The 26431-nt window shown below is 39.4% G+C and overlaps 1 protein-coding gene across 19 annotated transcripts in view; it reads left to right on the top strand.

Annotated features, from left to right (window-relative positions):
- The window catches only part of CCDC158 (coiled-coil domain containing 158), a 115993-nt gene that overhangs the window by 76308 nt on the left and 13254 nt on the right, over window positions 1-26431 (top strand). For 16 of the 19 annotated variants that reach the window (XM_027854575.1, XM_027854566.1, XM_027854577.1 and 13 more), the window contains 5 exons: window positions 45-137; window positions 10458-10586; window positions 15054-15217; window positions 16653-16712; window positions 24074-24141. In XM_027854575.1, the coding sequence (XP_027710376.1) occupies window positions 45-137; window positions 10458-10586; window positions 15054-15217; window positions 16653-16712; window positions 24074-24141 (514 nt within the window). Of the gene's footprint in view, window positions 1-44; window positions 138-10457; window positions 10587-15053; window positions 15218-16652; window positions 16784-24073; window positions 24142-26431 lie in introns of those variants that run through there. The other 3 variants (XM_027854581.1, XM_027854569.1, XR_003568470.1) reach the window with 2 other exon arrangements.

Here is a 26431-nt window from a genome sequence, read left to right as displayed (position 1 = left end):
TAACCTAAGTTATTTAAATAACCTGGGGGGTCATTTAATTATAGGCATCGTTGCAGTTTGCAGAATGTCAAGACATAATCCAGCGCCAGGAACAAGAATCAGTGCGCTTGAAGCTACAGCACACGCTGGATGTGAAGGTAAGGTCTTTATTCTAATGAGCAGCTTCACTTAACAACAGGCACTTTCTCCCCCTCATTTGTGCACCTTTATGTGCTGGAGATAACTTTTTTTCATTTAGGAAATTTTGTTATCATTAGAACATCACACCTTTTTCAAAACAAGTACAACTTACAGAAATTATACATATATTACATATCAAGCATTAAGGTTTTCTATATTTTCTTTTACTGAAATGTCCCTTCAGTTGTAAAATACAATCTCCTGTTATAAAAAAAAAATCACAAACCTTAATGGATCTGAGTTACTTTTATAAATGTGCTAACAAAATCTCGAAGCAAACACTGTTTTAAATAGAAAAAATTCTCATTTTAAAATAGTTTGGTAAGCATATTTCTGTGATTTATGTACATACACACTATTTTTAAAAAATAAGAAACCTTTACAGAAGTTGCAACTTATACTGAGCATAGTTAAAAGTAAGATCTAGCTGTCTTTTAGAATGTAACCTTAGTATTATGAGAGTAATGGTGGGAATCAAAAAATGCTGGCCAGCAATAACAATTACCTGCTTTGGGAAACAGCCAAAAAAGGATGAAGTTTTCTGGAAGAGCTTTTCGGTGTTCCACCCCCCACCCCCCCACCACCAGAGGTAACTATTCCCTACAGATAAAAGCTTCAGGGCAACTTCCCTCCCTGGTTAGTTGTGGTCAAGTGCCTTCTTTGGGCTGTGATGCTATAGGATGATAAAGAGAACTAAGTAGCTAGGGTTTCTATTTCAAAGCCGTCTAGAAACTGAATCAAACGATCTATGGATTTGCATGTAAAAACAACTTTCTTTGTAGTCAATTACTACAATGAAAAGATGTGATTATTTTACAATTAAATAATTTGACATATCATGCCATAGCAATGACTGAAGCATGACTCAGTCACATGGCAATTTTTGTATAAGTTAATTAAGCATCATGGGAAATGCTTAAAAGATGCAAACAGATGTTAGTTGAAATTTTATGATGCCCTTAAATTCAGGTAATGATATGATTGTTGTTCTGGTTCCTTTTCAAATTTAAAAGTGAACACAACAAGCCCATAATTCAATATTCTAAATCATAGTATGTCTGCAAGTGCAAAATCAAGCTAGATTGTGTCTATAATAAATCACAAAATTCGAGGAAATCCAGACAGTATTCTGCAAGATAATACCATCCCGTTTGCGTTGGGAGTCATAGCACTTAATCATGGTGTTTGCTACAAAATAACACTGAAGTACCAATTCAGAGTGCCATAAATGTTCTTGTTTTAAAATAAATTTTTAAAAATTTATTTTTTATTTTTAACATTTAAAAAAAAATTGAGTTCCAAATTCTCTCCCTCCCTCCTACCTTTCCTCTACCCACTGAGAAGGTGAGCAGCATACCAATTATACGTGTGAAATCATGTAAGACATATTTCTGTATTAGCCATATCACAAAAAAGAGAAGAAAAATAAAGAATGTGAAAAAACTATACTTCACTTTGCATTCAGACTCTGTCGGACTCCATTTCTATGGTGGTGAGTGACATTTTTCATCATGAAAAATTGGATCTTGGATCATTGTGTTGATCAGAGTAGCCAAATCTTTCACAACTGATCATTATTTCAGTTTTGCTCTTACTGTGTACACTGATCTGGTTCTGCTTACTTCACTTTGCCTCAGTTCATGTAGGTCTTCCTACATTTTTTTCTAAAACCATCCTGCTTGTCATTTTTTATAGCACTATTGTGTTCCATCAGTACCATAGTACTCTATCACAGTCATATACCACAACTTGTGCAGCCATTCCCCAAATGATGGACGTCCCCTCAATTTCCAATTCTTTGCTACCATAAGAAGAGCTGCTATAAATATTTTTGTACATATAGGTTCTTTCCCTTTTCCTTTGATCTCTTTGGGATAAAGTCTTAGTAGTGGCATTGCTGGGTGCAGTTTTATAGCCCTTTGGGCATAGTTCCAAATTGTTCTCCAGAATGTTTGGACCATTTCACAACCTTTTTAAAATTAATTTATTTTGATTTATCAACAATCACTTCCATATGCTTTTGAGTTTAAAATTTTTCCCCCTTCCTCCGCATCACCCTCCCCAGGACAGTGCACAATCTGATATAGGCTATACATGTATATTCCTACTAAACATATTTTCACATTAGTGATGTTGTAAGTAAGAATTAGAACCAATAGAAGGAACCACCAGAAAGAGGAAACAAAACTCAACAGAAGAAAAAAATAGCAAATAGTATCCTTTGATCTGCTTTCAAACTCCAGAGTTCTTTCTTTGGCTGTGGAGAGCATTTTCCATCACGAGGCCTCTGGAGATGTCTTAGATCCTTGTATTGCCAGGAAGGGTTAAGTCTATCAATATTAGTCATCACACAACATGGCTATTACTGTGTACAATGTTCTCCTGGTTCTGCTCACTTCACTCAGCATCAGATCATACAAGTCTTTCCAGGCTTTTCTGAAGTCAGCCTGTTCATCATTTCTTATAGCACAATAGTATTCCATTACATTCATATACCACAACTTGTTCAACCATTCCCAATTGATGGGCATCCTCTCAATTTCCAATTCTTTGCCACCACAAAAAGAGCTGCTATAAATATTTTTGTACATGTGGGTCCTTTTCCCATTTGTATGATCTCTTTGGGATATAGCTCTAGAAGTGCTATTGCTGGGTCAAAGGGTATGCACATTTTTGTAGCCCTTTGGGCTTAGTTCCAAATTGCACTCCAAAATAGTTGGACCATTTCACAACTCCACCAACAATGCATTAGTGTTCCAATTTTCCCACATCTTCTCCAACATTTATCATTTTCTTGTTTCGTCATTTTGGCCAATCTGTTAGTTGTTTTGATTTGCATTTCTCTAATCAATAGTGATTTAGAGCATTCTTTCATATGACTATAGATGGCTTTAATTTCTTCATCTGAGAACTGCCTGTTCATATCCTTTGACCATTTATCAATTGGGGAATGACTTGTGTTCTTATAGATTTGACTTAATTCTCTATATATTTTAGAAATGAGGCCCTTATCAGAGAGACTGGTTGTAAAAATTCTTTCCCAATTTTCTACTCTCCTTCTGATCTTGGTTGCATTGGCTTTGTTTGTGCAAAAAACTTTTCAAATGTAATAAAATGTAATCAAAATTATCCATTTTGCTTTTCGTAATGTTTTCTTTCTCCTGTTTGGTCTTGAATTTTTCTGTTCTCCATAAATCTGATAGGTAAACTATTCCTTGCTCTCCCAGTTTGCTTACAGTATCAGCCTTTATATCTCAATCATGAACCCATTTTGACTTTAGTTTGGTATATGGTGTGAGATTTTGATCTAGACCTAGTTTCTGCCATACTCTTTTCCAGTTTTCCCAGCAGTTTTTGTCAAAGAGTGGGTTCTTATTCCAAAAGCTGGGGTCCTTGGGTTTATCAAATAATAGATTACTATAGTCATTGATTACTGTGTCTTGCACACTTAACCTATTCCACTGATCCACCACTCTATTTCCTAGCCACTACCAAGCAGTTTTGATGATTGCTGCACAACTTTTTTTAAAAAAAATTAATTTATTTTTAGTTTTCAACATTCACTTCTATAAGATTTTGAGATTTAAATTTTCTCCTTCTCCCTTCCCTCTCCTCTCCCCAAGATAGCATGCAATCTGATATAGGCTCTTACATATACATTCATATTAAACATTTCATTTCACAACTTTTAATGTGCTTATTTTCCTTCATCCCTTCCAGCATTTGTCATTTCTGATAATTGTGAAGTAGTACCTAAGAGTTGTTTTAATTTGCCTTTCTCTAATTGATAATGATTTAGAGAATTTTTTCATCTGAATACAGATAGCTGTGATTTCTTCTTCTGAAAACTGCCTGTTCATGTCCCTTGACAATTTATCAATTGCTAATGGCTCTTATTTTCAAATGGCTCTTATTCTCAAAAAATTTGAGAAAAGATGCCTTTATCAGAGAAACTTGCTGTAATTTTTTTTAATATTATTTAATTGTCTATGGTAACTTTTAGCAAAATGTAGTTTCCCTAGTTATCTCTTTTAATTACGTCAATTTTTGCTTTCGCTTTGTCTGAGATCATGATTGCTACCCCTGCCTTTTTTTGCTTCAGCTGAAAGCATAATAAGATTCTGCCCCAGACCCTTATTTTAACTCTGTGTGTATCTTTCTGTTCCAAGTGTGTTTCTTATAAGCAACATATTGTTGGATTCTGGTTTCTAATCTATTCTGCTATACACTTCTGTTTTATGGGTGCGCTCATCGCATTCACATTCACAGTTATGATTATTGTGTATTGCCTTCCATCTTGTTTTCTTATGATGCTTCTCTCTCTTTTTATTCTGTCTCTCTTCAAAAGTCTGTTTTACTTATGCCCACTAACTCCCTTAATCTGCCCTCCCTTTTATCATCCTCCTACTTTCTCTTATCATCTTCCCCTCCTGTCTCCCAATTGGATAAGGTAGATTTCTATACCCAACTAAGGATATGTATGTGTCTGTTTGTATATACATACACATGTACATATATAAACACATACGTATATGTGTGTATAGATATATATTTTTCCCCTCTTTGAACCAGTTCTGAGGAGAGTGAAGTTCAAGCATTGCCCAATACCCCATCCATTTTCTTCTCCTCTTTAAAAGCTTTTCCTTGTGTGCCTCTTTTATGTAAGATATGTTTCCACATTCTACCTCTCCTTTCCCTCTTGCCCCAGTATATCCCTCTCTCACCCCTTCATTTTTTTTGAGATCATCCCAACGTAATTAATTGACTCATACCTGTGCCCTCTCTCTTTGTGGACTAATTGCCCTAATAATCATAAAGTTCTTAGAAATTACATGTATCATCCCATTTAGGAATATGAACAGTTTAACATTATTGAGTCTCTTATATTTTCTTTCATGTTTACCTTTTTATGCTTCTCTTGAATCTTGTGTTTGAATGTCACATTTTCTATTTAGCTCTGGTCTTTTTTTTTTTTAATCAGGAATGCTTGAAAGTCCTCTATTTCATTAAAGGTCCATTTTCTCTCCTATAGCATTATACCCAGTTTTTCTGGGAAGGTGATTCTTGGTTGTAATCCTAGCTCCTTTTCCTTCCAGAATATCATATTCTAAGCCCTCCATTCCTTTAATGAGTAAACTGCCAAATCTTGTGTGATCCTGACTGTGGTTTCATGATATTTGAATGGTTTCTTTTTGTCTTCTTGTAGTATTTTCTCCTTGTTCTGAGAACTCTGGAATTTGGCTATAATATTCCTGGAAGTTTTTACTTTGAAATCTCTTTCAGGAGGTGATCATTGGATTCTTTAAATTTCTTTTTTATGCTTGGGTTCTAGGATATCAGGGCAGTTTTCCTTGATAATTTCTTCAAACATGATGTCTAGGCTCTTTTTTTGATCATGGTTTTTGGGCAGTTAATAATTCTTAAATTTTCTTTTCTTGATCTGATTTCATGGTCAGTTGTTTCCCAATGAGATACTTAATATTTTCTTGTATTTTTTTCATTCTTTTGATTTTATTTGATTGTTTCTTGATGTCTCCTATAGTCATTAGCTTCCACTTGTCCCATTCTAATTTTTAAGAAATTATTTTCTTCAATGATTTTTTGTACCTTCTTTTCCATTTGACCATTTCTGCTTTTTAAGGAGTTCTTATCTTCAGTGAATTTTTGTATCCCTTTTACTCTTAGGCCAATTCTGTTTTTTAAGATATTATTTTCCTTCAGTATTTTTTTTTTTTGCACTTGTTTTACCAAGCTGTAATTCTCTTTTCATAATTTTCTGGCATCACTGTCATTTCTTTTTTCCATTTTTTCCCTCTACCACTCTTATCTCTTTCTTTAGCTCTTCCAGCAATTCGTGTTGAGATTGCGTCCAGTTAGCATTTTTCTTTGAGGTTTTGATTGTAGGTATTTTAACATTGTTGTTTTCTTCTTAATTTGTGTCTTGGTCTTTCCTGCCAGTAGTAGCTTTTTATAGTCAAGGTTTTTTAATTGTTTCATCATTTTTTCCAGCCTATTTCTTAACTTTGAACTTTATGTTAAAGTTGGTCTTTGCTTATCTGGGAGTGGAGAGGCACTGTCCCAAGCTTTAGGCTTTATTGTCCTGCTATTTTCAGAGCTAGTTCTGGGGGGTCTGCAAGTTTTTGTTGCTTCCAATGTGGTGTGATGCAGGGAGTGGTATGGTCACTGCTCTCCTGGTCTGCACTCTGGTTTTCACTCAGGAAGGGCCCTTGCTATCCTGCAACCACAAGTGCTAGTGCTACTCTTGGCTCTGGAACTGTGATCAGGTCCTCTGTTCTTCTAGAGCCACCTTACTAGTGCTTTTCTCTGCCTTGGAACTGCAACCAGGTCTCCTGCTCCCTTGTGACCTACCACAAGTGTTCCTCTCCACCCTGGAACTACGACCCCAAACTGTGTATGGGAAACAGAGTTGCCTGTCAGCACCAGCTGCACCCAGTGCCAGCAAAAGATCGCCTGTAATCTCTTTCTGACTAGTTGTCCAAGCCCTTTACCATCTCTGGGTTGAGAGTTCCTGAAGCTGCTGCTGCTGTTGCTGCTGCCACAGCCACCTCCCAGGCTGACCACTGGTGCTCCTGCTGCACTCAGGGCTAGTGCCCACCAAGTGTCACAAACCTCTTCTGCCAACCTCCTAACTTGTCTTAGGCTGAAAAAATGTCTTATCCCAAACCTTTGTTGGCTGTGCTGCTTCAAAATTCAATTTGAGGCATTATTTTTAAAGTTGTTTGGAGGGGAATATTTGGTTAGATCAATTGGGTTGCTGCCTCTATTTTGCCATCTTGGCTCCACCTGAATATAGATTTTCAAAGCCAGTAAATTTTGTACAAACAAAGGGCTTGTTTTTGTGTTTCAAGTAATACACTTTCCTTCTTTCTAGAGGAAATTATTACAACATGAAACTACTCAAATCAAATATAACGGGGCAGTCATGTTAGAAAATGTAGTTCTGCTCAGTTTTGGGGTTAGTCAAAAGCCAGGTAAAGTTTAATAAATTAAATGCTATAAAAATTTAACCTTAGGAAGATTCAGCATGGCAATTTCTGGTCGAGGTATCTATTTGAAATATCATTAAATCTTCAAATATTGAAAACTTGATTTTGGATGATATTTTCAGGTAATGTTAACTCCAGTTGATGCCATGTGTTTGGAAGGCCTGCACTTTCCCCTCTTTTTCCATAAAAAATTGCAGCCTCTCTCTAAGCTAATTGGATACCTGTATGATATAGCTATATCTCTTAAATAACAAATCTAAATAAATATATTACCAGCTTGGAGAGACCCTCAGGGACCACTTTATATTTCATATAAATAGCCACCATGATTTCACTACAATTGTTTCCTCTTACTGAAGCAGTCAACTCTTCAGTCTTAGCATTTAATTTGTTAATTACCTCACTGCTGGGACAGAGCCAAGATGGTGGAGAAAAGGCAGAGACTCACCTGAGCTCTCCCTAATTCTCCTCCAAACAACTTAAAAATGATTCCTCAAAATGAATTCTGGAGTGGCAGAACCAACAAAAGGATGAGGTGAAATGATATTCCAGTCCAAGACAATTTAGAAGGTTGGCAGGAAATGTCTGTTGTGCCAGGGTGAGAGTGAAGCACAGTCCAATGCGGGCAACGAGCCTTGGGGGCAAGTTGGCAGCAGTGGCTTCCATAGCTATCAGCTCATAGCTGGTAAGGGGGTTGGACAACTTGTCCAGAAGGCAATTACAAGGGTCCCTTTGCTTGCGCTGGACGCAGGACTCTGTTGCATTGCCAATACATGGATCTGGGTTGCAGTCCTAGGTCACAGTCCCAGGGTGAGAAGCATCAACACACCAGAGCTTGCAGGTGCAAGGAAGTGGGGACCCTGGTCACAATTCCAGGATGGAAAAGAATGCTTGTGATCACTCACGGACCAGAACACAGACCAGGAGAGTAGTAGACTCACCTTTCCTTAGATCACACCACCTTGGAAGAACTGAAAACTTACAAATCCCTTTCAGAAACTTACAGAACTAGCTCTGAAAATAGCTATACAAAATCCCTGAAGTTTGGGACAGTGTCCCTTCTACCCCAGGAGCAGGGCCTAACTTTAATATAAAGATAAAAGTCAAGAAATAGACTGGAAAAATGAGCAAACAAAAAAGAACCTGACCATAGAAAGTTACTATAGTGACAGGGAAGATCAAAACACAAACTCAGAACAAGACAAAAAAGTCAAAACTGCTACATCCAAAGCCTCAAAGTAAAATCCAAATTGGTTCCAGGCCCAACACAAATTGTCAAAGAACTCAAAAAAGATTTTAGTAATCAAATAGGAGAGGTAGAAGAAAACTAGGAAAAGAAATGGAGTGATGCAAGAAAATAATGAAAAAAAAAAGAGTCAACAACTTGGTTGGAGGCACCAAAAATGCTGAAGAAAATATCACCTTAAAAACAGAATAGGCCAAATAGTAAAAGAGGCCCAAAAATCTACTGAAGAGAAGAACTCCTTAAAAAGAAGAATTGGTGGAATGGAAAAAGTTATACAAAAATTCACTGAGGAAAAGAACTCCTTAAAAAGTAGAATTGGCCTAATAGAAAAGGAGGTAACTGAAACAAATAATTCCTTAAAAATTAGAATTGGGCAACTGGAAGCTAATGACTCCAGGAGACATCAAGAAACAATAAAACAAAATCAAAAGCAGAAGAAAATGTGAAATATCTTGTTGGAAAAACAACTGACCTGGAAAATAGATTGAGAAGAGATAATTTAAGAATTATTGGAATAACTAAAAGCCATGATCAAAATAATTTTGAAGAAATTATTTGAAGAATGTTCAAGTATTTGAAGAATATTTGAGTATTTGAAGAAATTACCAAAGAAAACTGCCCTGATATACTAGAACCCAAGGGTAAAAAAGAAATTGAAATAATCCAATGATCACCTCCTGAAAGAGATTCCAAAATGCAAACTCCCAGGAATATTATAGGCAAATTACAGACCTCTCAAGTCAAGGAGAAAGTATTGCAAGCAGCCAGAAAGAAACAGTTCCAATATCATGGAGCCATAGTTACAGTAACACAAGATCTGGCAGTTTCTACAGTAAAGGATCAGAGGGCAAAAGAGCTAGGATTACAAACAGGAATCACCTCCACAGCAAAACTGAGTATAATCCTTTGGGGGAAGAAATGGGTCTTTAATGAAATAGAGGACTTTCAAACGTTTCTGATGGAAAGACTAGAGCTGAATAGAAAATTTGACTTTTAAATACAAGACTCAAGAGAGGCATAAAAAGATAAACAGGTAAGGGAAATCATAAGAGACTTAATAAGGTTAAACTATTGACATTCCTTCATGGGAAGATGATATTTGTAACTTTTAAGAACTTTCTCACTATTAGGTCAGTTAGAAGGAGTGTATATATAGACAGATGGCACAGGTATGAGTTGAATATGGTGGAGTGATATCTAAAAAAATAAAATTAGAGGGTGAGAAAGAGAAATGCACTGGTAAAAGGAGGAAGGGAGCAGTAGACTGGGGTAAATTATCACACATAAGAGAGGTATGAAATTGCTTCATAACCTTATCTCTTTCCCGATACAAAAGCTCTAAAGGTAAGCAGGACGAGACAGTTAACACTTTCCTTTGGTCACATTGAGCTCAAATCTCACATTTTCTACAGATATCTGCTGCTATCTTAGGTCAGTGGAATTTATTTCATACCAGCTCCAGAGTTTTCTCATGACCCAAATACCTAAAATTGACACGTATTGTTTTCATGACCATAGAAAGCCTTGCTTGTTTATACCTAGTGTTGGATCAGTTTGGGTCTCATATAGTACTCTCTGGGAGAGCTCTGTCTTCTTCCATTTTCTCAACAGTAGGGAGCCCTTTGGAGAATGGGGCCTAGGTCGTACTGTTATTTTTTGGTCTGTGTAATTTCTCCCAGATCTTCATCATGAAGGTAATCTGAAGATAATCAAGGCACATATTTATGCCTCTAGAGCATAGATTTGCCTGTGCCAACAATTTGAATGAATACTCCTTTCTAAGAGTCTGACTTCCCTTACAGTAACTTAAAAATCAATTGTGATTGGATTTAATATGTCAATTTTAGGGGTTTAGTTTTTTGTGATATTAAAAAAAATTTATATTCAGTGTTCAGTGTTCAAATAATACTTGCTATTTTGTAGCATAAAATTACACTCAGGTTTCATAATTCTTTTTGTTCAAAGGGCCAGAAATTATTTGGAATATTTTGCCCACTTATATCCATATCTATATTAATATATAGGAACTTCAGGGTCCAGGCTACACCCCAAGTTCTTCAGCGAAACAGCGCCTTGTACCATCACTGCCTACTTCCCGACCCCACTCCACTAATTTGCCATCTACCCAGTCTGCCATCAGCTATGTATCTCATGTAAGTACTTTTTTTAACCCCTGTGGCAAATGAGGGAATGCATATATACATCATTTTCCATAAAAGAAAAAAGAACATGTATGTATATACATGGGAATTATTGATTTTAATTGTTAGGTTGTAGAGCTAAATATTTTTCCAAAAAATATTTGTGCAGATAAGTTGTGTAGTACCTGTGCCTTGGTAGTGTTTTCATTATGTCTGTGAAGGAGATAGCAATTTTTCTACTTCTCTCCTCTTCCAGTTTTCCATCTTTCTGATGACATCATTTATCCCCTTTCTCCTGGTAATACAATGAAGCCTTCCCATGCCCATCCTGCTCCTGGGCATTGCCCTTTGGGCAGCCCACAGCATCCATGGGATTCTGTGGCTTGAAGACATACAGCATCACCAGGAGAATTTTGTTGTTAAAAAGATGGTGGTTGTTTCTGGGAGAAGCTTTGGAGACTTTGCCAAAAGCAATCCTGCCCACTCTCCTCCTTTTCAATTCTAGTCCCCCCTGATTGCTCATCGACAGTGGATGATTCGTACACAGATAACAGTGTTTATCCAAGGCACATATGGCATGAGCTCCAGGAGTTATGTAACTGGGTATCACATCTGTCTGAACAATAGACGTTCTTCTTGTGTTTGATTTTTTTCCTCAGTGCACAGTGGGCTGAATTCTTTTAAGGGATTATGAATCTCCCATAAGAGGCTCTGCAATGATCCTGGGTCGATCAGTCTGTCCATAAGCATCTATTAAGTGCTTACTACGCATATGCCCAGCACTCGCTGAGCACTAGGGATACAAAGAAAGACAAAAACATGGCCCATGCTGTCAAGTTGCTCGGTCTAAAGGGGAACACACAATATGAACATACAAGACACATCCAGTATAAGTGGAAGGTGATCTCAGAGAGGAGAGACTTGTGGGGGCGGGAGGGCCTAGGGCTGAAGAAGGTCATGGGCAGATACAAGACATAGCAAAAAGTAGGTATGAAACAATGCAGGATAGAATTACTCCAAAAAGGGCTGGCAAAACATTGCTTGGAGTTGTGCAAATCTATGCCAAAGGACCTTAGCTCACAAAGGAAAGAAAACCTGCTGTGTATATCCACCAAGCCAGACCCTGCAGCCTAGAACTGTAGTGCCGGGAGAAGAGCACCAGAGATGGTCAGGCGATCCCAGGAGGGAAGGGACAGAAAGTGGCCAGCGGGAGAGCCCAGGGTCTCAGCTGTCCACGGACGGGTGGACAAAGCAGAGGCAACAAGGCAGAGGAGGCGAGCAGCCTCACGGGAGGGTTGGTGGGGTGGGCTCCATTCTCGAAGTGCACCCCTCCCCCCCTTTTTTAAAAGAGGTAAGATAGGCACAGATAAACGGGGAGGGAATGGAGTAGCATTATATTTTATTTTTTTTCCTTTGAGGCTTTGTTTATATATTTAATATTTTATTTTTCCCCAGTTACATGTAAAAACAATTTTTAACATTCGTTTTTAAAATTTTGAGTTCCGAATTCTCTCCTTCCCTCCCCCCGCATTGAGAAGACAAGCAATTTGATATAGGTTATACATGTGTAGTCATGCAAAGCATATTTTCATATTAGTCATGTTAGCATTGTATTTTAACAAGACGAGGAGATCAGGAACCAGAGCAGGGCAGCAGAGTGGACAGAGCCTGGGGGTAAAGGTCAACAGACGTGTATCACACACTAACGAGGCAGAGGAAGGAAATAGACGAAGCCTTTAGGGAGCAGAGCCTCAGCCCGGGGCTGTGCTGAGATGGGGCTGAGGCTCACGGAAGATGAAGGATGCAGCCCTTTGCAATATCAATGCCACTTGTCGTCCTACTGGCGTCGGGTTGGTGCAGCCTTTGACTGCACTGCTGCAGAGGTCAAGCAACGTGGCAAAATCAACAACCAGGCTGGGGGGAAAATGTATGCACTCACACTTTTAAGCTTAATCTGCATTATTGACCAACAAAACAATAAATCTGTAGATTGCCGACTTCTGAGGGGTAAATGCTCAAGCTGGAATTGTAACACACTCTCCCAAACCCATTAGAGCTGACTCCTGCATGGAGCCCCTGGGCCTGCTGTGTTAGGGAAGAGACTTCAGTTGCTTAGACTTTTGCGAGATAGAAGCAGAGAAGCCAATAACTTCTTGACTTGCTTTCCATTATACAAAGAGGGGTCGGCCTTGGCAAACCTAGGAACTGTGTCATTGTCAGAGAATTGTGAAAGGAAGCGAAAGTGTGTGTGTGGAGGTGGGGGGGGCGGGGTTTGAGATGAAGAAAAGGGGAGAAGAGGAAGCTGGTGGTGAGTATCTGCCATTGCCTCAGTAGTGAAAGGAGTCAGATGGGGGACTGGGGGTTGTGGCAGGCTTTGGGAAAGAGAAGGTTCACAATGGCTTCTGTGAGGGTGAGGGAGGGGTAAAAGGGCAGCCTTGCCACAGAAAGGCCAGCTGAAGCTGGAAAACATGAATTCGATGGCCCAGCCATGGGATCTCCTTGCGCTCTGTTCTGTGGTCTAAGAGGCTGAGGATTGTCCAGGGAGATGGCAAGACTCGGGGGGAGGGGTGGGGGGGAAGGGGCGCAGGGGATTTGAAGGTAGAAGCCCGCAGAGAATTAGACCATTGGTTACCCATAGGGTCAAGATTAGAAAGGGAATAAACAAAGTTAGAAAAAGTCTCGAGAAGTGGAGAGATGCATAGGTTCCCGAAGTGGGTGATACCGCCCCCTGGGGGGGTGCTGGAATGATCAAGGAGGGCAGTAGTAGCCTTGGGTGCTGCTAAATAAAAGTAAGGGGGCAGTGGAAGCATAAGTAAAAAGAGAAGAAAATTTTAAAAACCGTTTGTACATGTTTCATCTGTTGTGTGACAGAGTCAAAGTCGTAGTGATTCCATTATTTTCCAAATAAACACACAAAATGCAAGTTATAACCAATCAGTGGTCAAGTCCATCAACAGGTCTTAACAAGCGAGTTTTGGCAACGAAGTCCAGCAGCCTGTGTACCTGTGTTTGGAGCAGCTTGTTTTCCCAAATAGGTTAAAATATTCCCTTTATAATGTTATTCACACTATACTTTTGCTATACCCTTTATGGCTTGCTAACACAAAAGTAAGCTCCATAAGCAAAGCCAGGAAAGAAATACACTGAATGACTACAGCAATGTAAATGGAAAGACCCCCCCGCCCCAAAAAAAGTCCCAACAACCCTGAATCCTCCACATTTATAGTCACAAAATGCAGAGTTAGAGAACTAAGGGCAGAGAATATTTTACATGCCTTCTGGCAGTGCTGGTTGGTTTTCCTAGCCTGGTTTTTTTTTTTTTGTCTTTAAAACAGAGGTTCCCAAATTTATTTGGCCTACTGCCCCCTTTTAAAAAAAATTACTTCCCGTCCCCCTGGAAATTTGCATCATATCAAAAAATATAAACTATTTTTTTTAAATGATGCATCTTAAATTTAATAATTTATTGTAAATTTGTGGGATTTTTCCCGCATTGAAATTTTGATGACACCATATTGCGTCATGTAACCGTATAGTGTCGTATAGTAAACTAGTCATTACACTCACATATTCCTGCTGATGCCTGCCAACACTTGCTTGTTAAGACCTGTTGATGGACTTGACCACTGATTGGTTATCATCTGCATTTTGTGTGTTTATTTGGAAAATAAGGTAATCACTGCGACTTTAACTCTGTTACACAACAGATGAAATATGTACAAACAATTTTTCAAAATTTTCTTCTCTTCTCTTCTTTCCTTATGCTTCCACAACCCCCTTATTTTTATTCAATGCCTCCAATTGTACGTGAGGCTGCTGCTGCCCCCTAGGATTGTTCCAGCACTCCCAGGGGGCGATTTTTCCCGCTGTGGGAACCTATGTTTAAATTAAAGAGAAAGGCATAATTTGCTAGGGAGGGGAAGGCTATATTAGAAATGAAGATAATGGAAAAACAAAAGAAGATATCAACATTTTAAAAAGACTAAACCTCAAGCCCTGTTTAAATTATTATGAATTCCAAGTGAGTAGAGTTCAAGTAAGTGATTTTTTTTTTTTTTGGTTTTAGAAACTTTAGATAACTCATTTAAGTTTGAAATATTTGAGCAGAAGATACTAATCAATTTTACAAAATTATATCACTGATGCTAAAAGGTAGCGTGCAAATATATATTTATCATGCCAAAAATGGAGTACCATCTGTAAAACCTTTTATGTTCTTGAAGAGTATAGGCTGATTTTGAAAAAAAGAATTTCTTTTCATCATCTATGAAATGAGGGGCCAGGCTAAGTCCCTGAGGTTTCTACGAGCTCTAAAATTCTTTGTTTCTGATAAAAGTAATCATTACCCTGTATTCCAAATGCTGTAACGCTTTAGAAGATGTTGAATATATTCAGACCAGTCCAATTAGTAACGTCTTTATTGGTGGGGATGCACCAGCGTTGACAGGTTACATTTGTTGTGTAATTGTCCTCCTTCAGGTACCGACCAAAGTCCCTGTCCTGAAGGAAGACCCTACGAGGGACTTGAAACAGCTGCTCCTGGAGCTGAGGAGCGTCATCAACGAGGAGCCCTCTGTGTCTCCGGTGAAGAACGACGGTGACCCTGGGAGGCCTGCCCCGGGAGGAGCCGCCCACCTGGGAGCGTAAGACCCACGTGCTTTTCACCCTACCTGTGTTTGAGTGGTTTGCTGGCCGGCTTGTCTGTGGGCTGCCCTGGGGAGAGCTGGGGCTGGGCGTGATGTCTGGGAAGAACCGGGAAAGGAGCAGGTGCGACGGGAGAACACAAATGTAAGAAACCTCTTCTTTAAAAAAAGAAGATAAGTCATGCTCGTCAGAAAGCAGTGTAGGCTTAGTGCAGGGGTGGGGAACCCGTGGCCCTCGAGGCCGAAGGTGGCCTTCTAGGTCCTCAAGTGCGGCCTTTTGACCGAGCCCAAGTTTCACAGAACGAATCCTTTTTTTTAAGGGGATTTGTTCTGTGACGTTTGGGTTCAGTCAAAGGGCCGCACATGAGGCCCTTGAAATGATTCATTTCAAGAGAGCACTTTACAAAGCTATTTTTAAAAATATCAACTCTGTGAGATAGGTAGTACAAGTAATAACTCTTTGACAGATGAAGGAAACTGAGGCTTAATGAGGTTAGGTGACTTGCCCCATCACACATCTAGTGAGTGGCAGAGCCAGGACTGTGCTGGCTCCTCCATTCTCAGAGGATTTTATAATCTTCTTGTGTACTTAACTATAATCTAATTTGTAATGTATTTATCTATGCATATGTCTTAACAGTCCTGCTTTGTCTTATTTATTTTGGAATCTTTCCCAGTATATAGCCCAGTGTATTGCACATAGCAAGAACCTGATATTTGCTTGATTAATGAATGAGACAATGTTTATTCATTTATTTGACAATTGAGATGGTTGTTCAATGTTTAACAACCAGCTCTCCAAATACACACACATACATAACATACTTTTAAATTTAATCTGCATGATTGTTGTTTTCTTGATTACTTTTTAAAGTCAAGACAATTAACAAATCCATCAAGCCCTGATTCATAGGTGTTTGCAGATTTCTGAGGTGGAAATACTCATACTGAAACTGTAACAGTCTCTACGGAGAACAGGTCCCAGCCTACCCTAGACCTACCTCACTTAGTCAGCTAGTTAGGAGAGCTGGGGGTTTATCCTGGTTCTGAGCCCTGTAGCCATTCACTAATAACTACCCCGGCAACTTTCCTCTAGCTTTTAACCTTTGTGCAACAAAACGGAACTCGGCAGTCCTCAAAGCAGTGTAGTAAGCATGGACAGAATGAGCAGCTTGGAGGACGTGGAAGAGATTAAGCCATTGTCGTCAAGGAGCTCGTTATGAATTCCCTGTACTTTCCCTGAAAGCTTTTGGGTCTCCGAAAAGAAAGTTTATCGGGCGATTAAGGGGCTCTCTTTGGAAACTTTGCTTTGGAAACTCACTGTATGCCTGTGGGAAGGTTAAATTCATATGAGAAATCTGGGGATCTGGAAGCTATAATGAGCACTTCTGCTCCTCTTCATACCGTTAACTGCGGGGTCTGTTTGTCCATACAGAGACGATGCAGTCAGAGATCCGATCGCCGAATCTAAACTGAGAACAGAGATGTTCAACAGGTGAGAAAGGCTGCAGGTTCTGAATGCCTTTATAAGCCAAGAATTTGGGAAACACTATCCCAGCAGCTGAGGTAATGTTCCTCTTCCCCAGACATATTTTGTTTTTGTTTTCATTTCTTAGCATTTTGATTTATTATTTATTTATTTTAAACATTTTTCTTTTTAAATTTTGAGTTCTAAATTCTCACCTTCCCTCCTGAGAAGTCAAGCAATAAGATATCAGTTATACCTGTGAAATCATGCAAAACAAAATTCCCCATTTCAAAAAAAAGTGAGAAAATAAAGCGAGAAAACTGTACTTCAATTTGCAGTTGGAGTTCATCAGTTCTCTCCTTGTTCATCGTGAATCCCGTGGGATTGTTTTGGATCATTGTCTCACTCAGAGCGGCCCAATCTCTTCACCGTTGACCACCATTACAGCATTGCTGTTACCATACACAATGATCTGGTTCTTATCGCTTCACTTTGCATCGATTCATACACTTCTTGCCATGTTGGGGGGTGATGTTTTTGGATGAATAGTTTGTAAGATATCTATCTAGCAAATTTGGTTAATTGAAAGAAAAGTTGCTGATAAAATGGAAAGGAGGCAATTTTCCCTGAAATCTATAAAAATGGTTATTTGCTTTCCCATCGTATTGGAATCATCTTGCTAGAAAAGTAGTTATTTGATTTTAAGTTGTCCTGATTGCCTTCTTTTGAGCATGTAACTGGGTTAGGCACTGGGATAAAAAATTAAATAAGGCACATTCAGAGGAGCAGATTTTGTGTGAGAAAACTGGGCCCAAGTCGCAGCTATGACAGTACTCTGTGACTGTGGCCAAGTCTTTGGGTCTTAGTTTTCTCATATGTAAAATAAACATATCACTTGCCCTGGGGACCCAATATAAGTTTTCAGGTTAATAGGAGGAAAGAGGCTGATAAGTTATAAAGTACTTTATACATGTGAATTATTATTATATACCACCTGCTGGGGAGATAAGACAAGGTATACTGATCACTAGAAAAATATGCATTAGAAAGTGATAATCTAAAATATCCAAGCAGTGGGAAGAGCGTCAGAAGGGGGAAGGGAGACTGTGTGGAGGAAGTGACACAGCGTTGACCCTGGACGACAAGTAGCATTTCCACAGGTCTAGATGTGAAGAGTCTCCATTCTGGACACGAGCAAAGGGCAGAAAAAGGTCAGGGAATTTGACCAGAACAAATCGTGCCTCAAGGAGCGCAAGGATATTGTGTAGAGTGAGACAAGGTTGGTGAAGCCGTTGGATCCACATCGTGGGGGCCTTCAAATGTCTGTCCCTATCAGACTCTGAGGTCCAAGACGGCAGGGACAGTGTCTTATATTACCTTTATATCTCACCCGGATGAATACAATGCTAGTCTTAGCTTACTAGAAGAACTGAGTTCAATAGAAGAGGAAACCACTGAAATTTTTTGGATTTGGAGGGAATTATGAAAGAAGTACTCTGCATTAGCAAGATTATTCTAAAAGCACTGTGAACTTTGAGCTAATCATTTCACCTCTTCACATTGCCTCGGTTAGTGGCTTCCTCAGTTTCTTCACCAGTAAAATAAAAGGTTTGGAATGGATTATCTCTAAGGTTCCTTTCAGTTCCGAATACTTTGATTCTATTATCTTTGGCAGCGAGAAGAAGCTGCAGTTAAAGAGTTAGGAGTGGGGAGGCCCTTACAATTGTCCAAGCAAAAGGTGACAAGAGCTTGAATTAAAATTATAGCAGCAGGAATGAAAAATGAGGACTATATAGATGGGAAACAAACAGTCTGGAGAGAGAAACTGACAAGATTTGACAACTGCTGGCCTTCCTTTGACAAGCCCAAAGAAGTTATTTTATCGAAAAGGCTAGGGCGGTCAGGCCCAGATAAATATGTCACAGCACTCTTGGCTTCCTAAACCAAAATTCAAGTTCAAGATGGGGAAAGTATGGTTAGACGAAGGGGGGAGGGGGGAGGCATCCACATAGTGTTGGTGATTGAAACTACAGAGAATGGGATCCTCCAAGAATAGCCTCTAAAGAGAAAAGGAAGAGAGGGCAGAGGAGAGAACCTCAGAAACACTCACGTTTAAGGGAATAGGAAGAAGAAAATGAGACGAAAGAAGCCATAAGAGAAGCGGGAAGAGAAATGGTATGTAAGTCAGCGTCGTGGAAACCTCAGAGGAAAGATGTCATCAAGAAGGAGGAGTGCTCGTCATTGGTGCCAGTAGCTCCTGTCAGTTAGTAAGTGTTTATGAAGGGCCTGCTGTGCAGCAGGTACTGTGATAAGTGCTGGGGACAGAAAGAAGAACAAAAGACAGCCCTGCCCTCAACCAGCTCACAGTCTGTCGGGAGACAACATGCAAAACGCAAGATCTGTACAGGATAAATGAGATGTCAGTGTGGAGAAGGCTCTAGAATTGAGGAGGATTGGGAGAGGCTTCCTGCAGAGTCAAGTCAAGGAGGACAAAGATTGAACAAAGGTCACTGATCCTGGTGACAGGCTTGTCATCAGTGATCTTGGAGAGAGCAGATTCAGTAGAGGAGGATCTTTCCACATGTTTATTTGTGCTTGTAAGGTGAACTAAGCCTGAGCATCCTCAAAACAAGGCTAAAATAATGAGGCATTAAAACACTTCCCTGCATCAGAATCTCGTAATTGGGTTTTTTGGGGGTTTTTTTGTTTGTTTGTTTTTGGTGAGGCAATTGGGATTAAGTGACTTGCCCACTGTCACACAACTAGTAAGTGTCAAGTGTCTGAGGTTGTATTTGAACTCAGGCCCTCCTGACTCCAAGGCCAGAGCTCTATCCAATGTGCCACCTAGCTGCCCCAGAATCTCGTAATTGGAAAGGATTTCATTCAACTCATACCAGGCCAGGAATCTCCTCTATTACCTTCAAACTTGTGTTCATCCAACCTCCCCTCCTAAGATAGTCCAGTTCAGTCCAGTCCAGTCCACTCCACTCTTGGATAGAGCTAGGTCCTGGTTAGTGCAAATCCCATAAAGTGGTGGAATGAAATTATTCAAATTCACATTGTATGTTTCCATTGGACTGGAAGCAATGACTATATTTTAAATAATTATAACTATAAATAGTATAGTTTGAATACATGCAACCACTTTGTGGGATTCACTATTCCCATTAATTAGGACCTAGTTTTTCTCATTATTAGGAAGTTTTCCCTTATGTGAATCTCAAATCATCTTCATGTTTCATCAATAGCTAAAGGAAATAATGAGGTAGGTCACCTAGAAATGTCATCGAAAAATGAGAAATCTACTCCAGATCCAGACAAGTGACTTTGGTTAAGAGAGAAAAGATTAAATACAGACCTAATGGGATGTTCTGTTAAGTGGGTGTGGGTCCCCCTACAGTGGTAATGTTTCATTGTTCTCCACTCAATCTTATTTGAATGAATTGTTTCACAAACCCTGGAGGAAATGCTGTTTCATTCCTTGTCTCCCTTCATCCCTTCCTGGCCCCTCTATTGACAGAAGCAGTTCAGGCAGAGAAAGCGCTGAAAGCGATAGGTCAAGTGAAACTTACAGCAGGTAAGAAGGGCTCCTACCCAACATTTCCTTGAATTTGAAAGTACTTTATTTTGTTAAAATATCCCTGGCTGCTGTAGTGCCCCTCTGCGGGCTAAGCTGGGTCACTGCCCTCAGGGCTGACCGATTGGTATACTTACCATTAATACTAATCAGCTAGGCTTCCATTAGCTTTTCGAAAGTTGTATTTATTGAGAAAGTATAGTTAAAACTTCACTGTTGGCTAAGTGGCGGGGTAGATAGTCAGGAAGACTCATCTTCCTGAGTTCAAATCTGGCCTAAGACACTTACTAGCTGTGTGACCCTGGCCAACCCTGTTGGCCTCAGTTTCCTCATCTGTAAAATGAGCTAGAAAAGAAAATGTCAAAGCATTCTAGTATCTCTGCCAAGAAAATCCCAAATGGGGTCACGAGGAATTGGACACTGAAACAGTTGAAAAACAGCAACAAACAAAACATCCCCCCAAAGGTCTGGTTACACGCTCCCACAAACACACCCAGCACTTGGAGAAACGAGTAGGCTTAAAAATTCAGCTGCGGTGGCAGCACAGAGAGCTTTCTGCCCACAGGGTTAATTTACAGCATCTGGTGATTGGAAGAAGGCCTTTCTCAAATCAGGTGCAGGCCTCTTTTTATCCGGAGCAACAAATGACATTCCTTGGAGCTGCTTTTGTGTCTGTGTGTGCCCACGTTGGTCCATGGTAAGTCCCAGGGATGGATGCCCTCTGTCTGCTCCAAGGCCAGTCTCTCTAACAGGAAAACGGTGGAGGAAGAAGACAGAACCCTCTTCTTGTCTTCCCCTCCCCAGTGGTTCCCTCCCAGGGGCCTAGGCGGGATCCTCTGACCTGAAAGCCTCTACCTCTGGTCTCACTACTGCTTGTCTGAAGGACGCAGACATGTCTCCCCCTCTTTAAGCCCCGGACATCGATGGCTTGTTTGGCTTCCAAGTCAGCTGCTCCTCTCCTGAGCCTGAGACAGGAGTTCACACTTGATAAAGGATCACTGGGTAGAGACAATCTCGTTTACACATTTGGAAAACCTAGTTATGTCTGCAGATTGATGGCTTCCTGTGCTTCTGGTCCTGTAAGGGTGTTGTGAGGATGGAGAAGTGAAGTCCCTCCTAGTGATGCTGTGTGGCTCTGTGAGATATGAGGTATTTAAAGCCCTCATAAGGCAACAGGAAAATGTGTTTGTATTAACGTGGTCAGGTGATCCAATGAGCTGCATCTTGTCCGCCCAGCCCTTAGCTCAGGTCCCTTCCCATAGCCGGCTCTCATTACAAAGGAAGGAAGGAAGACAAATCCTTCACAGAGCTCCCTCTTCCAAAATGGTGTGCACCCTAAACCAGGAGGGAAGTGCTTCCCCAGCTTTAGCTGTTTATTTGCTTCACTGGATCCATAGTCTCATCAGTACAAATTGCAACCCTTGTGTGGCCCCGCCTGCTGGGAGATTCCTATCTGGGTCCTCCTCCTGGATCCTCTGAAGAGGATCTCCGATGTCCCAGAGTCCTCCACGGCTTTTCCCACTGCTGGGATGTCAGCGCAACTCTCTTTTTAAATGAGTGGCCAGCCTCCTTTTGCAGTCAGACTTTTCACACTGAGAAGCAAAGAAGGTGATTAGTAATGCAGGTGTAAGTAGATTATTTATTTATTCATTAATTTATCTATCTATCTATCTATCTATCTGCCAGAAATAATCCTGACGGCACTCTACCCTTTACTTTGGCTATAGAGACTCCGTCTTATCATTCTGTCTTGTTATTCCATCTACAAGCAATGTAGGTCATTATGGACTGCTAGACCAGGCAATGTTAATGTGGAAGGTCAGAAATGAAGAAATTTAACCATAAGGAGCCATCCACATTTAGATAAAAAGTAGCATCATTTTTAATAAACTTGACAAACTGATAATAAATCTGGAAAAATAAGTGGGGAAAATATTAATGGCACACAAAACATATCAGACCTTAAAACATACCACAAAGCAACAGTCTGAGGATTTTAAATACCTATAGTAGTAGATTTTTAAAAAATCAATAGAATCTAATAGTAATTCTAGAAATATTTTCAGGCTAGTATCAGAAATGAACATATAACTAACTAAAATTAACACAACAATGCACCTGAACATCACTATTTTAAAAATGATGTAGGGAAACTTAGCCATAAGAATGAAGGAGAATTTACTTGGGTCCATACCTTACTGTATTATGTATTGCAAAGAACTTCAGGTGAGTCAAATAATTAAACGTGTGTGTGTAGTCATGTACATATAGCCACATACTTCAAGTATACGTATTTGATTTGGCCAGTGTATGTATTAATTCCTCCATCACAGGTTCCCATAGTGGGTGATACCAACCTCTGGGGGGTGCTGGAACGTATCAGTGGGCGGCATTTTTTTTTTAAATGACACATATTTTTAAAAAACATTAAAGGGTTAAAGAAAGTAGATTTCCAGTAGGGGAGCTGAGTATTTTTTTTTTTTGACAAGGGGTTGGTAAGCCAAATAAGTTTAGGAACCTCTGATAGCTAGATCATAATTCCTCTGTGTCTTAGTAGAAGATTTCTGGGCGTTGCTATGTCCTAACAGTTCATCTCACTGTCTCCAACCAGGTGATGAACCTTTCTAAAGTCAGGCTGATCTGTCAGTGATCAGCATAAAGTTTATCAAAGGACCCAAATTTACTCACTAACATACTCTATGTGAAAAACCCCTAATCACAGACCATTTGGACATGCTGATATCACACAACTTCATAGTATCTACATATATGAATGGATAAATCACACATCTGTCACATGCCTTCTTCACAACAAACCTGTGCAAATATTATCTCCATTTGCAGATGAGGAAAGGCAGCTGGGAGACATTAAGTGCCTTATCCTTGGTGACGTGGGTAGGAAGTGGGTTTAGAAGTCTGATCACCTGACTTCAGCCCAGTGCACATTTCACTTGCACATTAGCAAAGATTGGAAGAGAATTTGGAGTGAATTAAATAGAGTTGACTGTTCAGGGAATTCTTCTGGTTGTTGTTCAGTTACTTAGTTTCATAATAGTAATTTTTAAAAATTATATGCTAGACAATCATTTGAAAGAAATTGCTATTAATTTATAGATGTTAAAGATAATTCAGCATTGAATTGGGTTAATAGTATTAGGAATTATCTGATAAATCTATTATTTTGCTATGAATTTGCAGTAGGTGCTGGTAGTGGCGAATTTAGCCTTTAAAATCTGTTTATCAGGTTTTATTTATTTATTTTATTAGTTTAATCCATGTTCAAAGGCTTAACAATAAAAGCCTTGTGAAATACTGAATGGATTTAAAGGATTTTATGATTTATTTCTTTGTATTTTCTAAGTCTTTTAGTTAATGGTCATAGATCTTTGGGAATTCCATTTACTTAAAATTTTTTTTTACCTTTTGTCCTTAAAATTATTTCTTTAAATTGTGCCTCCTAACCTAAATCACTAAAATTTTATCTCACAGAAATATATAGAGATGACTGTATTGAAACCACTCTTTCCCCCCAAGAATATGTTGTCTAGGTTTCACAGTATTATTTTTTACCTTTCGTAAAAATGATGTGGGTACTGAGTGCCAGGAAAAGATCATGGCGAAGAATCACCCAGGCAGTGTCTGCTAGAATATGGCAGCTTTCTGCTTTGGTGATGTCTGCCATTTCTCCGTTCCATTGTCACTGATCACTTTGGTTCCTTTTGATTTGCTCTTATTAATCTTAATGTTGTACTTGTACAATGAATGTCAGTTATCATTATTATCATTATTACTGTCATTCTTTTGCTTCCAGAGATCCTGTAACTTTACATGCCGGAGATCTGGAGGACACAACCAATACCTTCAGTTTTCCATCCAGTGGTAAGTTTTCAATGTGTATTTATAGACCATGCAAAGGATCTGAGGAAATGCATTTTTTTATTTTAAAATTTAGCCCACTAATCAAAAAACCCATGTGTATTATCTTAACACGATTTCATGAATTTTATAACCTTGGTATGTTACTTGCTTATGAGAGTATTTTGGAAATGCTATTTATCCAGATGTTCTGCAGACCATTTGACCCAATTACTTTGTTTATTATTGAATATATTCAATTGAGACCTGCATTTTGTTTCATATTATTTACTGAAGGCAATAAATGTGCTCTACAGATGAAAAACAAACAAACAAAAAGCATTCAGTTAGGTTAGGACCATAAATACACTGGGTCATTTGGGGGATACATGGACCTCAGAAGTCCCTCCACCCACACTTATCCCTGCTCGCCAGCTACTTAAGACATGGTAAGATAGATACCAAGTCACAGTCCACAGACTGTGTTGCATGCACTGTTACCCAGGCATTTTCCAGAGCAGGGACACACACGTTGGAGGGAAGCCAAGACCCCATCCGGTCTTCTTCACCCCCGTCTCATGGTCCCTGGCTGAATAAGTCAGCCAATTAAAACTAGCACTGACTGGTCAGGTGCTGGTTGCCGTCTTAGTCAGCCAGAGACTTTAGCAGAAAGAAGAAGGAGAGATCTTGTTCTCTTCCTTGTACATTTTTTATGTGCTCCATAAATATTTAGAGGTCCTTTAGTACAAAATTCCCTCATAAGGCCATCTGAAGTCAAATTTACTAAAAACTTATTAAAATCTGTTTTCATTCAAGATATTTATTTTGCTCTAGTTGATTTCTAAATAATCACTAAAAATTGTTGTAATGATGAAATATTTTCTCTTATTTAGCATCTCTTCTATAGATAGCAGTTCAATACAGTTCACAATAAACATCACTTAGAATGATTTAAATGTAAAATTTGAGACGGGATTCAAAAGTATCTTTTGAAAGTTGTTCATTTGTGTGTGCACCTACTATAACTTAAACTGAAGTCTTTACACCTTTTAACAAAACTGAAAATCAATTGCTATCAGTAGGCCAAATCAAGAGTTCAGTTTAAGCACTGTGATAGGTGTTGGGAAATATGCAAAGATAATTAAGGCACAACTCCAGAGTCATGAAGCAATGACAAGTAAAAGATGCTTGGAAGCAAACAATTTAAGGAAATAGTGTGACTTATAGTCGGGAAAAAAATGTGTTTTCTTCATTTTTATTAAACCAAATGGGGATGGGTCTAAAGATTGGATCTGTGATTTCCTTGGTACAGGGAATTACTAGGTGCGAAAAGTCTTTCTGCCAATGCAGGTCTTAGAGAGTGCTGACAACACTGAGAGTAAGAGCCAGGTGCGGGGTCCCATAGCCAGGACGTAGCTATCAGAGGCATGACTGGAATCCAGGCCTTCCAGGTTCTGAGGCCAGCCCTCTGTCCACTACATGATGCAGCCTCTCTTAATGATAGAATTGTGGAGTCAGAAGGGCTGTTTACTATGAGGCAGGTTTCACTCCCCAAACTCCCTCCAAAATGCCCCAGCAGGTGGATAGCCAGCTTGTGCTTACAACAATCCTGACCTGGCCAAATGATGATTGGATGAAAATGGATGAAAAGGTGGGGGGGGGAAGGGAGGGAAGGAGAGAGAGAGTGACAGAGAGAGAGAGACAGACAGACAGACAGAGACAGAGACAGAGACAGACAGAGACACACAGAGACAGAGACAGAGACAGGAGAGGAAGGGAGAGGGAGAGGGAGAGAGAGAATACAATTAGAAAACTGACATTTTTGTTATACAGTATTATTCAGCTAAGGTAGTTAAGCACCATCTAGCCTATACAATTCGGTCCAAAAACTATACACAAATATTTTATATAGATAATGTTGCATTCTCTGCAAGTGGGTTTTCAGGAGTTTTTTGACATATGGAAGTAAGCATAAACTAGCACTGGATGACTTAAAAGATGTTTGATGCAAAAAGTGAAGTTTCAAAATAACCCTGAGATTTCACCTCATACCCAGAAAATAGTCAAAGTATAACAAAAAGACAAGAATAGTTAATGATTGGGGCAAGAAGAGGAGGGACAAGAAACACTAATACATTGTTGGTGGAACTATGAGCTGGTAAAAACCGTTTTGGAAAGCAATTTGGGATTATGCAAATAAAGTGGCTACAATGTGCACATGCTTTGACCAAAAAAGAAACTGAAACATTCACAGCGGCACAGCGGAGAAGCAGAAACAAAGTAGCCTTTCTCCCCGTGGTCCATGAATGTAACA

Source organism: Vombatus ursinus, unplaced genomic scaffold, assembly GCF_900497805.2.
Source record: "Vombatus ursinus unplaced genomic scaffold, bare-nosed wombat genome assembly UNPS02010461.1, whole genome shotgun sequence".
In the NCBI taxonomy this organism is placed as follows: Eukaryota; Metazoa; Chordata; class Mammalia; order Diprotodontia; family Vombatidae; genus Vombatus; species Vombatus ursinus.
Note: the sequence above shows the minus strand (reverse complement) of the source record. Positions and strands in the feature narration are given on the sequence as shown.